Consider the following 15,284-nt stretch of genomic DNA (forward strand, 5'->3'; position numbering starts at 1 on the left):
ATATTTGGTAATTTTGTTCTATACCTCAAAGTAATAGAAAATACAAAATTTTTGATTTTTTTGACTTTTTGTTTCTGAGTTATACATTTTTGAAAATCTAAAAATCGGCCGATTTTTGACGCGTTTGGAAATCTTTAAATACCTCTATCTACAAAACCATTCAACTTAGAGAGTTCAAACCTTCACCATTATTTTTAGAATTTCAAGAGCTACAATTTGATATGTCACTTGACTATATTAGCTTAGTAATAAAAATTTTCAAAAATCCAAAAAAAGTTTTTTTGAAAAATCTTAAAATCGAAATGTTTAATTTTTTTGGGGAAAAAATATGTTTTTTGTAGGTACTTCTTATTAGAGTGCATGTGCCAAATTTCATTATGGTACTCCAATGGGATCATATTTAAAAAAATACTACTATGTAGTTAAACAGGTAAAATGAACACAAGTTTTTATTGACCATAGATGCATGACAAGTTATAGTGTACTGTAATCTTAATAGGTTTGAACAAAGAAAAATGTATTGTGAAAATACATAATTATAAAGAAAGATCTGTATTATAGTGCAGTAAAATACTATAAATGATAGTATAATAATGATACTAATAAAATAATAACTACATTATTGAATACATTTTACCAATCAGTAGGCTTTAGGCCTATGTCTGCCATTGTATTTTGTAGCAAATGATTCATAAAAAAGTCATTGATATGATATAATATAAAAATTATATCTGAAACTGAAAAGTAGGATCTTCACGCCGTACAAGTTGCTCCAGATGCTAAGTTAACGATGTACCATTTGAAGAAATAAATGGATTTGTTGCTTGTGCATATAACAGAAAATGTTGGATAGCTTGTGTGCTCTAAAAACCAATCTGAAAAAGAACTTACTAAGTTATACCATAGACAAAAATACCATTTCTCCATCCTCATTGGACCACCTCCTTCTTTTGCATATCCCAGAGGACCAGATGTATTAACAGTGCCACATAATTTTATTAATGCAGTGTTAATCCAACCACGACAACTGGTAGGACATACAAATTATATGCCGACAAGATGTCCAAAGCTTCCCAAATTTTATAAAAGAAGAAGCAATTATTAGCCTATATGCATAAAACATTCACATACTGGTTTCAAGACAGTGGCTTGTGTTCACATCAGTTTACTAGATGATAATGTTTTTTATTGTAAATAAATTGAACACTAAAATATGACCATCTTAAATATATAATGTTATCATAAATAATATTTTATAAATAAACAACATTAAATTGGTTATTTTAAAGTGATAGCCTGAAATGAAAAAGACATTACTGTATTCAAAAAACATAACAATTAATTTCATGATTATAAAGAGGTGGTAAGAATATCAATGACTTTTATGAATCATTTGCTACAAAATACAATGGCAGGCATAGGCTTATATCCTACTGATTGGTAAAATGTATTCAATGTAGTTATTATTTTATTAGTATCATTATTAAAGTTTATTTTACTCCACTGTAATATAGATCTTTCTTTATAATTAGCCTAGATGTATTTTCACAATAAATTTTTCTTTGCTACAGTAGGTAGGCCTACTATGTTACGTCATGCATCTATAGTCAATAAACACTTTTTAGGTGTTCATTTTACATGCTTAACTACACAGTAGTATTTTTAAAAATATGATCCCATTGGAGTACCATAATGAAATTTGGCACATGCACTCTAATAAGAAGTACAAAAAACATATTTTCCTACAGTTACCTAACAATGTACATGTTCTCTCACTGATTTGAGAAAGCAAAGTGGCCAATTCGCTCATCAGAAACGCTCACTCTAATTACTTTGTCTCACTCCAGATTTGCAACGTGAATGCACGAAATAGTGAGCGCGTAACATGCAGGCAACGTCGTATGCGCGCGAAATACGTTGGCAGCACTGGCTGTAAATCAGCTGGTCAGCTGTTGTACTGTTGTATTTGTCACTTCACATTAAATGTTATATTAAAAGTTCACTTCTGTGTAAAAATAGGTTATGTTTCTTCACCAATTTATTTGTTTTATGGTAACTGTAGGAAAAGTATAATGTGCAACTCGAGTTCAAAGTACAATTGCCTCACTCGAGAAACCATTCCACACTCGCCTACGGCTCGTGAGTAAGGATTTCTCTCGAGTGAGTCAATTGCTCACTTTTCTCACTAGTTGCACAAATAACTATTTTTCCCCAAAAAAATTAAGCATTTCGATTTTAAGATTTTTCAAAAAAACTTTTTTTGGATTTTTGAAAATTTTTATTACTAAGCTAATATAGTCAAGTGACATATCAAATTGTAGCTCTTGAAATTCTAAAGAGAATGGTGAAGGTTTGAACTCTCCAAGTTGAATGGTTTTGTAGATAGAGGTATTTAAAGATTTCCAAACGCGTCAAAAATCGGCCGATTTTTAGATTTTCAAAAATGTATAACTCAGAAACAAAAAGTCAAAAAAATCTAAAATTTTGTATTTTCTATTACTTTGAGGTATAGAGCAAAATTACCAAATATTACCCATTTTGAAAACCTTAAGTTCTGAAATTATTTTTTTATTGGTTGATTTGACATGGAATGACCCCACAGCGTCTCCCTTTCCTCTGATCCATTACTGCCTTATGAGAATATACATCCACCCATCTCTATTACTCTAGAATGTTCCTCTGCAATGCTGAAGGCACTTTCCTTTTAGGTTATACAAAATATAACTTGTACGCTAGGCTACTAAAAATGTTTTTTTTTATCTTGAAAAACCTTTTAAAAAAACCTATTTAGAAATAAAATCATTAACTAACCGTCCTGTAAATCTAAAACTTGGTATTTTTCATATTCTCTAATAGTATAACTTATAAAAAAATTGTCATTGAATTCTGTGATTTCAGGTTCTAGACCATTGGTTGATTTCATATGTAATGACCCTGTGGTACTTTGGTGTTGAACTGAAAACCAGATCCAACTGGACGCCCCTGTTGTTCTTTACGTGGCTAATTTGCTGCAACTCCAACAATGATTACCTTTATTTTTTTACCTTTAATTACCTCCTCCTTGACCGAGACCAGCAGAGCCGGATAGGTTGCGTCAATTTTCTATTTACACTATATACATAAAAAACTTCCATAGATTGAAGTATGAACTGTATTAAAAGTACTTTGGTGGTGAATGATTTTGCCGCAGGCTTATTGACTTAAATTTTTTCATCAAAATAGTCTTGTAGGCTGTAGTATGGTTTCTCCCTCAACAAGTTTTTCAGGGCTGTACGAAAGGCCGTTTCCCTTTGGTTTTTGATTGACGTAGGCAGGTGGTTGTAAATCTTCAGGGCAAGCGTTGGGAAAGAGTTTTTGGTTTTAGACAGCAGGCAGAAAGGTATGTCCAGGTCGGAGCGATGTCTTGTACCATGGCTATGAACAGTATTTCTTGTAGGGAATTTATGTAGGTTTGCCTTCACATGGTCGGCTGACAAAAAAATGTAATCACTGACAATAGTTAAAATACCGGTGCTGACAAACAGAGGTTTGCAATTGTCATTTCTTTTACTAGAAGTTAAAATAAGTACTGCTTTCTTCTGCAATTTGAGAATTTCAAGACATGATGGTGCATGGCCCCAGAGAAGGAGACCATAGCTTAAAATAGGCTACTATGGAACAGAGCGTGGTACACTATAATCAAATAAGGTTTACTGACAAGCCTAGTCAACTTCCGAAGTAGATGGACCACCCTGGACAGTCTTTTACCAACTGATTGAATGTGTTTATCCCAAGCAAGTTTTGGATCAATTGCAAAACCAAGAAGATTTACGGTTGGTACATCTGAATGAGCAATGAGCAAAATTACAATAAATTAAAAAACTTGCTGAAAGAATATCTTGTTATTAAAGCTCTCTATTCTTTTTCAGAGTTTCCTTAAGTGAGGGCTCCACTACTGGTTGCCTGGGTTTTATATATTAGTTTTAAATATATTGTATTTTAGCTAGGTATATAGCATGAAAGTATGTGATTTTTAGTTATATGTGACTCTATTCTGATGCTGCATGTATTCATACGAATAAAGTTTATTTGACTTTGACTTTGACATCTTGTACGTGGTGACTGAGAGTACAAGTAAGTCTCTGCGTCTTGTCTTCGTTCAGTTTTAATTTGTTGGACGCAAACCAGTGTTTTGCTTCCTCAAATTGGATATCAGCTGTCTCAAGTGCAAGAGTAGGATTTGCACCAGACGAGAAAATGGTAGTGTCATCCGCAAATCTAAGGGCCATACCATTTAATTCGAGGTCATTGATGGCGACAAGGAACAGTACAGGCCCCATAATCGAACCTTGGGGGACTCCATGGGCTACAGTCATGGCCTGGGATTTTGCACCACTCAAAGAGACCACTTGCCTTCTAAAATAAAATAAACAGTTATACTGACTCACACAGTTAACGCCCCAATTTGCCCACCACCCACACCATAACGTTCGAGTTTGTCAATTAGGATTTTCTGGGAGATGCAATCGAATGCTTTGCTCAGGTCGCAAAGTGTCAATGCCAACGTGTCTGAAGATTCAAAAGCATCCTGCACTCCTGTACAAGTTCAGCCATCGCAGTCACCGTAGATATATTACGCCTGAATCCATGTTGAAGATCGGAAAAAAGGTTGTTTGATTTAAAAAAATTTACTTGTTGATTCTTAATGATGGTTTCTATTTCTTTACTAAACACAGGAATTACAGAAATAGGCCTATAGCTTTTTAGGTTTGAAGGATCGCCCTTTTTGTAGATGGGGACCGTTCGTGCAACTTTAAAAAGATCGTAAAAAATTCCAATGCTCAGACAGCCATTTATAATCATGGATAGAGGTTGAGCAATTTCATCCACTATGGCCTTGAGGACAACAGTTGACATGCCGTAGATATCCAGGCTACGTGAGGATTTAAACCCCGACACGATCTTCACTATCTCCAAAGGAGTTACACTCTGCCATCGTACAAGGTTGACATTTGAACGTGGGACATTTTCAGCAGGATCGTCAGCCACTGATGGAATCTCCGAAACCAGTTTCTCAACGTTACCTAACGAAATTTGTTGAAATCGTCTGGGCTAGCTTTACATAGGACTGTATTTGGCTTTGAGAGGCTTCTATTACTATTAACTAACGACCAAGCCGCCTTACATGGATTTAGTGCACCTTCAATCTTACTTATATTATCGAGTTTCTTAGCATCATCGACCTTAACCTTGTACGTATTCTTTGTTTTGACGTACACGCGTCTAAGGCCCCTATTAGCCGTGAGCAACATGTGGCGCAGCTAGTGGACCTGCCGGTGTCGGACGTGTAGAGGGGCATGGAGTCAAATGGTGTCTATTAGCTGTGGAGAGACCGGTGGCGCCGCCGAAAAAGCTGCCCGAGGTGTTGCCGGGAGTGATTTTGCCCGGCAACATGTGTCGCGACCGTTTTAGTGTCCAGGCAGTCAGGGGGCATTGCAGTATATGGAGCCTATTAGTCGTGGGCAACATGCGACGCCACTGACTGCGCTCGCATGCGTTATTAACGTGAAAACGAAGCCTGTCACACAGTCTACATCATGGTTTGAGTCGATTGAGACGTGCCTCGCCACGTTGCTGTTATATTCATTAGTGACTTCGGTTCACTTTGTTTAACAGTGACCTTTTTAACAGTGTATTCTTTCCTTTTTTTGTCATTAACGTTTTTAGTTGTCTTTAGTTTAGATAAACTTTGTCTAGTGCTAATAGTGACGTGCAAATTGTGGATGCAGTCAATCAACGTCATGTTTGACATTAGAGTGTTGTGGTGAATTCTGGTGTTGGAGCGAGCTACGAATGTGTCGCGCGACTAGTGTCCAGGTTCCAAACGCTGTGGGTCACCGGCGTCACCACCGGCGGCTCCACTAGCTGCGCCACATGTTGCTCACGGCTAATAGGGGCCTAAGACGTTCTTTAGTTTCCTGACATGTAGCCGACACATACCTACCTATCTCTTATGGCTAAAACTAAAGCCTTAAATCTAGACAGCTCAGGAGTTTAGGCCTACCACGTGTTAGCCTTTACTTTCGGTTCCACATACTTAGAATTAGGCTTAGTACTATGGCCCTTTGCCTTAATCTTTTCAGGAAAGTAGATGTTAAATAAGTAATTTATTTCATAAAAAAATGTTTCTAGGGCTAACTCAGGACTTAAGTCCATTAATAAGACAGTCCAGTTTACCAGAGACAAAGTATGTCTGAAATGTGGAAGAATACCTCCTTAATATTTCTAAAACTTCTACTATATTCTGAGTGCCAACTAGGAAAATCTGAAATGGTACTCACCGAGGCGATGTTTGTCCTTATAGTCACCACTTTGTGATCAGCACCTAGATGTTCGGTCACGTCCACCTCATAGGCCCAGATGTCCAGGTTTGTAGCGACCGTGTCGAGGCAACGATCTCCACGGGTTGGAGAACAGTTATGATGACAGTTCACGGAGGACTCTTTCACTTGCAATCAAGTTCACAGGATCATCATGGGTCCATTTGCAGCCAGGAAGATTAAAATCCCCAACGATGATAATAGAGGCAAACTCGCCACATCTTGACGTAATATCAACAACAGCATCAGCAAAAAGGGAATAATAGGGAGTTGACTGATTTGGAGGTATATAGGCAGCACATAGTAACAATCTTCATGTGCCAGCACCTGTTGTTAAAAATAAAGCTTCAAGATTATCATAAGCAGTGTTTCAGACTTCTGTAGATAATATGTTATTTCGAACTGCCAATAAGACACCTCCACCCGAGGTTTTATTACTAGTTTCCAAGGACCTATCCTTTCTGTAAACAGTGTAGTTGTGAAAGCCCAACTCAGAAGTGCTGATAGAAGAGTTCAAATTGGTCTCTGTAAGAACAACTATATCATAAGTGGTAATAGAAGCTGCTTCAAACAGTAAATCCATCTTGGTCCGGAGGCCATTGACATTCTGGTATAGCAAAGTGGTTTTAGGTTGACCGTGGGAAATTAAGCGTTTTTTGAAATAACAATTTTGGGTGTGCCATTGACATATTTAATAGTAAGATCAGATTCAACCGCCCCAGTACGCTCCTCCAGCTTCTTTTTCAAATGATCCAAATACTCCAACTCACGCTTGGTTTTGTCCCGTGCTAACTTCACTCCAGCAAAAGCTGGATCCAAATTATGAAGGAACTCATGAGAAGCAATCTTAAGTAACTCAACCACTCTTGCCTCTGAATCAAGAATAGGCCTACTTTTGTTGAGGCATCAACATCTGGTAAAACAGTATCCACTAGTTTGTGTATATGAGTACTATCATCCTTCTTCTTGTCCTCCGCATTTTTCTTTGAACTTTCGACTAAACCAAACAGCATGACATTCTTAGCTCTTAATGCTCTTTCTTTAACTTCCTCCATAGTTATCTCGACAACGAAGCCCAACTCAGTAACAGGATCATTATGGGGGGCCTCCAATGCCTCAACTTTACCTTCCAATGCTTTAATTCGGTCTTCAGAGCTGGTAATTCTGTTTTCTATAGACTCTAACTTACCATTAACAGCTTTCATATCTTTTTTAATTTCAGCCAGATCAGTTGTTTTTATACTATCCACCTTATCAACCAGACTCTTTACCACTGTTGCTAGGTCTTGGTCTTGCCCCATCTTTTAAAAAGTTAAATATGTGGTTTGGCCATGTTAGTCTCCTTTTATACACTGTTTGCCTTATAAATAAGTCTTGTAAAAACCCTTAATTTGACCCAATACATACGGCAATCACGAGGCTTGACCCGTTTATATCAGGGAATACACAATCTACATCTTCATTTCTGGAACGTTAAATTTCTATTCATCAAATTTTTGTCATGATAGACAGCTTGTCCTATAGCTATACAGGCCTATCAAAACTAATCAAAACAACTAATCAAACCTCTTAAAACAAATCTGATAATATTTTTTCCTGAAACATTGCAATAGTTTGAATTTATGTTGATTTTTCTATTGGCCCTAATGACTTTTTGTCTTTACACTCATTGTCACAGATCTCAATCCCCCGTCTAATTAAAGCCCTCTCTCCACTATGGTCAAACCACGCTTTCTTATAGGAAACCCAGCTTTTGTTTTTCTATAACGGCAAGCAAAGTACGAATCAAAACAAAAATTTCTGTGCGAAGACACAAGAGAGCAGTGAAGCAAATGAAATGATGCGACCACCCACCCACCCAAACAACGATATGAGTAATGATGTTTAAACAACAGATGTTTACAGATACATACAGTAGGCTATGCCGAGTATGTAGATACATACAAGCCCTCATCCTTAGCGCTTGAAAATAGTATGCAATAACCTCCAAACACTGCTGCATTGGCCCTGGCTCAAGGAACTTCTTAACTCTCGTGGACAGTAGTGCCGGTTGCTTGTTATTTGACCGGCGCTATGTCATGATGAAAAATTATTATTTACGAGATAACCCAAAATGCCAGGATCGCCATATTGGTTACTAGCAAACCTGTCTACCAGCATATTTTATTGAAGCAATATCAACATTTGACTGTTAATCAATTCATTTCTTGAACAAGGACCTAGTGATTGTCCCGTAGAAATGTTTTCACCCAATTATAGGCCTATAACGATATACAGGCCCACTTGTAATATATAGGTTTTAACTAGCACGATAACTTGAGTAAAAATCATCTAGTTTTGATGGAAATTTGGTACAAATGTGTAAACCTAAAGTAGACTTCCTCTTATCCGAACTCCTCGGGACCGAGGCCAGTCGGGATAACGGGTTTCCGGTTAAACCGACGTCCCCAAAAACATGTTAAAACGGACCGTTCAACTGCATACTGTATGCACTATGCAGTAGGTATTTGACTTACATTTTTTTAAATTTTTTTTTTATAAAAAGAGGTTGGCGGCTTCTTGCATTTGCCCGTCCACATAGACTACAGATCTGTGCGTGGAACGTATATTTAGGAGAGCATGTATTTATACACGTGATCACTGGTCTCAAATCTTTCCCACGAGAACTGCCGTTTCAGTACCGCCCACTTCCTGCCAATCTAGTCCGATTAAACCAATGTGCTGATAAGAATAGTCCGGTTAAAGAGATGTCATTTCCGCCGAGTGTAGTCTGGTTAAACCGATGTCCAGTTAAAAGCAGTCCGGATAAGAGGGAGTCTACTGTACATTTATTCAAACGGGTTTGTGAGCCAGCATGATCGAACTATAGGTATGGGGTTTAACTGGGTGAAAATTGGGTTTCCCATTTTTCAACCTCAAAATATTAAATTTCACATTTTATTTCCTGATCATTTTGTATGGCTAAAAAAATTTAGTATAAGTTATTGAAGAGTTGTTGTACGGTTAAGAGTCTAATGGTTTCAGAAAAAAAAACTCTAAATTTGAAATTCCCATGTTAATTTTATGGATAATAAGTTCACTGTAGGCCTAGTTTACTTGTTTATTACAGATATATATACAGGGTGTGGCAAAAAACCCGATCTATTTTCTGCAGAGCTCTGTTCAGCGACAGGTCGTCCGAGAGTGGTGAGAGTAGGCTCGTTGGAAAGCCCACACGATGCCATTTTTTGTAGTCATAAATCAGTGTTCGCCTGAACTAGTGCGGTTGTTATGGAGTCGTTTTTATTAAATAGTGAGTTCATTCATTGCCTCTCAGCGGCAGTTTCATGCATTCTTTTAATTAAGGCGACATGGAGAAGTTCCATTGCGTAACACAATAATGCAGTGGGTTACATGCTTAAGGACAACGGCTTCTGCGTTGAAAAGGGAGGTGACAGGCCTTCCAAAGTCAAATCGGACGCCAGACAACAAACATTCGATAGAGTGCGTGCTGCTGTGGAAAACAGTCCTCGTAGGCCCGCCTGAAAACAAGCAGCTGCCTTGAACATGTCTGACCGCTCAGTTTTACGAATTTTGAGGCTAATTTTCATCCCTATGGATTAGAATAATAATCTGTATAATTTGGTAATCATCCATACAGATAATCTAGACGGCACCTCTCTATGTCGACCTAAAGCCTGGTTTTCCTAGGCGCGGAAGTGGAGAGGGGAGAGAGGAAAGCGGAGAGCGGACTCCACTTGTCTTAGGTAATTTAATGTTACTGTTTTCCTAGAAGCGGTGCGGAACACCATGTTAATCTCTTTTCCGCTCTCCACGTTCCTCTCTCCGCTCTCCACTTCCGCGCCTAGAAAAACCCAGCTTAATTGAATAAAAGCACGGAACTGCCGCTGAGTTGCAATGGCTAAATCATTACTTTTTTAAAACGACTCTATAACAACCGCACGTAGCTCATACGACCACTGCTCTATGACTACAAAAAATGGCATTGCATAGGCTTTCCAACGAGCCTACTCCCACCACCCTCAGACGACCTATCGCTGAACAAGGAAAATGGATGGTTCTGAAAATGGATCGGTTTTTTTGCCGCACCCTGTATATATATATTTTGATCTTATTTCTAATCTTATTATTAGTTTGATTTTATTTCTGCCTACCAAACTAACTTATTAACATTTGAATAAAAAACACACTCTTACCTTCCCTGTAGCAGCACACCTAAGTAGCCCATTCAAGGTAGCCTACTCATTAAAATTAAAATTTAATTATTAAACAAATCTGACTATTTTAGTGGAAATCTGATCAGGTAATGGAAATTTGCCTAGTCAGCAGGCTTGAAGCAATTATCATTGAAATTTTTGTATTTAGTGTACATCTCTTTCACCCTATCTATCCCCGATTCCCCTCATTTCCTTTGTTTAGCGAATTTCCCACATAGGGAATAAGCTATCTTTCTTATCCATCCTGTTTTCTGGAACAAAACTGCTAACTTTGGGCCTACAAAATTAATCCATTAACTTAGTCATCATATAGACTTTGACTCTTGAATCAAATGAGTTTACTCTAGGAGATATATTTTTTTACCTACACAAGGGTTATTCAATATGTTACCATAAATAGTTGATAACTTACATCCTATGAGCTGATCCATCTATAATTAGCTCTTTCATTTTCAGGTTGACCTAAAGAAAACTGATATGCCCTTTGTGCAATAGACTGGAACTTAAGAAGCACAACGAGACGGAAATATAGTATAATATAAACTTATGGAGGACAAATTTAGGTCAGGAGATTTAAAAAACAAAAGTAATTTGAACCGTATTTGCAGGTAATTAAACGTATCCTATAATGTTTTATGAGCAATGTTTGCTTGCATGTATGCTTGCACAAATATCTCAAAAACTGCTTTGACGATTTGCTCCAAATGTTAGGTGTAAATAATTTATTTATGGCCTTAAAACGTGTTTCATGAGTTAAAAATGCCAATGAAAATCTAATTACGTAAAAAAATTGAAAATTGAAAGTAAAAAATTTTAACAGTAGGTAACCCTTAGGCCTATCTACTACTTTGGCAACAAAAATCAAAGGCCTAAACATCAATAAAATAAAATAAATAAATATAACAGCAGATTCAAACAAACCTTAAACGAAAAATGTTTTTATGACTGGAGGACAGTGAGACACTATCCTTACAACTTGAGTTAGTGTGTAAACCGGTGGCCTGTTGATTTTATTGGGCTGGAAAGCTGGGCAACGCTCGGTCCTCCTGGCACTAAATCATCTTATCTTACTAATATTATAAATCTGAAAGTTTGTGTGTGTGTTGCTCAATCACGCATAAACTACTAGACGGATTGGGCTGAAAATTGGCATGATGATAGCTCACATTCCCGATTAACATTTAGGCATATTCTTATTTCAAAAATCCTTTCGGGCTCTGCCCCAGTGGCTCTGTAGTTCCCCATGTTAACCTTATGAGTATTCATATTTAAAGGGAATAATTAAAGAATTTAGTCAGCTGTTTCAACTGTACAAGTTGGTTCTATAATATGCAATAGCATTAAAAAGTTATAAGGTTTCCCAACAGGGTGCAGCACTATTATTATTTTGTTTTTGCATATATGACAACAGCTAATTTGAACTCAGCACAAAAAGCTGTGATACCCAATGAGAACTGTCAAAGTAGGATTGTTTAAAGTTAGATTTGAGTTTTGAATTTAATGAATAATTTGTGATATTGTGTCAATGTTTGATCATTTATTTTTTTCTATCGTTTAGGTGCAGTGGTAGAACATTATGGCAATAGTAGATGTGTTATACTATATCATACCGTAAATTTATGAACCAAATGTTATCAAACTGTGTCCTCCCCCATTGCAAACGCAAAGCTTGAGTATAACTGCAATAAGCATTTTATAATTATATGCTAACCCCGTACGAAGGACGGGTGCTCTGCTAGTTAAGTTATAATTACATAGATGGCTGCTTTAAAATCTCAGCTGGTAACTTACTCTGATCTATTAGGCATAGTTTTATAGAGCAATCTGTTATTGGTAACTTATTCAACTTATGGTTTAAAACTCAAATCAGATAAAAAAAAAACTCAAAACTTCACCTCCTTCAATCGCCTAATGTGTCACCAACAATTAAAGCTAGGCCTACATAATAATTCCCAAATAATGTTTAACAAACAACTAAAGCTACATAAAACCCAAATAATGTTTATCATGAAAAACACTTAGCCTAATATAAATATTTTTAAGGCCATCCTTGGAAGACATAGGTGAAGAATGGAACCAAGTCCCAACGTTTGGCTTAAAGGAAAATGGAAAGGAAACGAAGCCAGTAAAAACTATGTTAATTACTGTGGATGAAGCTTTCTGTTATTTACGATCTTCAGAACTTCCTATTCCCGAAGTAAGTTTACTTTTTTCAAAGTATTATAATTTTAACAGAAATTAAATAAAAGATATGTCTAATAATAACACTTAAAACATAGATTTACACTAATACTGATAACTCACAAGATGGTAAGTGGTGATCGATTTCGATTGGACACTCCAATCGTCATCAGACCCAATTGTGTTAAGAGAGTGTCCCAAATGATTGGAGTGTCCATCTTGTGTATACCATCTTGTGAGTTAACAGTATAAGGCCCGATTTCACCACACTTTTAAACCGCCGTTAAGCCTTGCTCTAACTGCAGTTAGCTCTTAACTGACGAAATCGGATTTCACCACTCGCCGTTAGCGCTAGTTTAGCTAAACCGTCGTTAGATAATTAACTGCCCAATTTTGACCGGTTAACTTCTTTAATCTTTCGTTAAGTAAATATCAGCTATAAGAGTAGCCTGTTGTTCGCCGAACTAGGTGGATAAGAGAAAAGTCAATGAAGACCGTACTAAGACGAAAACATTCCGTCTACTAAGACAAAATTAATTTTATTACTATTGCGAGATGTTTATTTCGGGTAGGTTCAACCTATCCTAAACTTACCTCCGATTTGCTCGGACAGCTCGAGTAGTCCAGGGTCTCGCTAACAGTCTTCGTCGCAGGCTCACTGCTCCTCGGTCCTCGTGAATTTACTGTTGCGTCGATCTACTAGTACACAAGTACACACTGTGTACATCGGCACGTCAACGCACCTAACACGAATTACTACCAATGTTTAGTGAAAAGAACCTAATTTAAATAGGATAAATAAAAGTCTAGAGGTTTCACTAAATATTATTGTTTAATTTATCATACTTTTACAAGTAATTAACAATTAATTGTTTAGAGCAAATAAAAATGAACCACTTTGGTTGAAAAGCCTAAAAGAATGTCCTTTTGTTTATTTTTCTTTTCATAGCAACCAAATTTCAATAAACTATTTAAAACATCTGTCAGCTGATAAATCTGTCAGTTCACTACAGGAGCCCCCTACGAAGACTGGAAGTCCATGGAGTTTTGGAGGGTTCCAAAAAGTCACACAAAAAAAAAACAAATAAAAAAAAATAATAACAGCAAGGACAAAGGCGATTTCCATCAAACTGAAATTGGATTCTTGAATGTCACTTTTCTTCCAGACTTTGTCGTATATGACTTTTGAAAATCCACATCCTTTGAAGTTTGAGATACAGTTGAGGGCTTAACTTCATCATTCTGAAGGACATAGGCCGGTTTAACTCTGTCAAGACTAACTTTAACAATAGAACCATTCACTTTTATTGTGATAGTTTTACTGTCTTTCTTGATCACTGGATGAGGTCCGGTGTATGGATGTTGTAAAGATTTTCTCACAGCATCTACTCTCAGAAAAACGTGCGAACATGTGTCCAAATCACGAAAAATGAAGCTTCGGTTAATGCCGTGTCTCTTGATATTTGTTGGTTTTAATGATGAAATCTTGAGTCGTAATCGAGACACAAAATTAGTCGGATCCTCTAAGGGTGCTAGCTGGGTTGTTGGCATAAAATACTCGCCAGGGAGGCGTAAAACCTCTCCAAAAACCATTTCAGCAGACGAGGTGTTCAGATCCACACGGAAAGCATTTCTTATTCCAAGAAGCACTGTGGGTAAGGATTCGACCCACGTGGAGGCGGAGTGGCACATGATGGCTGCCTTGAGTTGTCTGTGGAAACGTTCCACCATGCCATTTGCGCACGGGTGGTAACTTGTTGTCCTTAATCTTGAAAATCCACACAATTTTCCCAACTCAGCAAAGAGTGCAGATTCAAATTGTTTACCCTGGTCTGTTGTTATTCGCAAGGGAACACCATACCTTGATATCCAACAATTGAAAAGAGCTGACGAGACTTCTTCGGCAGAGATACCTTGCAAGGGGTGTGCTTCCGGCCATCTGGTGAACCTATCTACTACTGTAAGACAGTAACGAAGATTACCAACTTGGGGTAACGGGCCGATGATATCCACATGAATATGTTCAAATCTACAATTTGGCAAAGGGAAATCGTTGATAGGTGTTTGAACATGACGAGTAATTTTTGAACGTTGACACTCTCGACAGGACAAGGTCCACTCTTTACAATCACGATTTATTGAAGGCCAAACATATCTTGAAGTTAACATTTTATTCATGGATTTTATCCCAGGGTGACTTAAGTTATGGATTGAATTAAACGCTTCTCTGCGTAAACATTTGGGGATATACAATCGTTCACTACCGTTCTTTGTATCGCAGTAGACAAAAACATCAGAGCCAGGAACTGGAACTGGTTGAAGACAAAGTGAAGTACTGTTTTCGAGAATAGACTTAAGTTCCTCATCATTAGATTGAGAATCTGCCAAGAGATGCAGATCAATTTTACTAGTCTTGTTGGCAGAAATAGATTCTATCCTAGAAAAACTGTCTGCTACTATGTTTGAAGCACCAGAAACATGTTGAATGTCAGTCGTGAACTGTGAGATAAATGAGAGATGGTTAGTT

General features: G+C 37.2%; 1 protein-coding gene across 8 annotated transcripts in view; it reads left to right on the plus strand.

Annotated features, from left to right (window-relative positions):
* The window catches only part of LOC128983591 (ELMO domain-containing protein 3-like), a 127,663-nt gene that overhangs the window by 26,717 nt on the left and 85,662 nt on the right, over positions 1-15,284 (plus strand). For 7 of the 8 annotated variants that reach the window (XM_054402930.1, XM_054402929.1, XM_054402927.1 and 4 more), the window contains exons 2-3: positions 11,033-11,184; positions 12,620-12,773. In XM_054402930.1, coding sequence (XP_054258905.1) covers positions 11,123-11,184; positions 12,620-12,773 — 216 coding nt within the window. In that variant the 5' untranslated portion in view covers positions 11,033-11,122. Of the gene's footprint in view, positions 1-3,696; positions 3,813-11,032; positions 11,185-12,619; positions 12,774-15,284 lie in introns of those variants that run through there. The other variant, XM_054402931.1, reaches the window with a different exon arrangement.

Source organism: Macrosteles quadrilineatus, unplaced genomic scaffold (genome assembly GCF_028750875.1).
Source record: "Macrosteles quadrilineatus isolate MER2022 unplaced genomic scaffold, UCM_ALF_1.0 Scaffold_1__1_contigs__length_201487025, whole genome shotgun sequence".
In the NCBI taxonomy this organism is placed as follows: Eukaryota; Metazoa; Arthropoda; class Insecta; order Hemiptera; family Cicadellidae; genus Macrosteles; species Macrosteles quadrilineatus.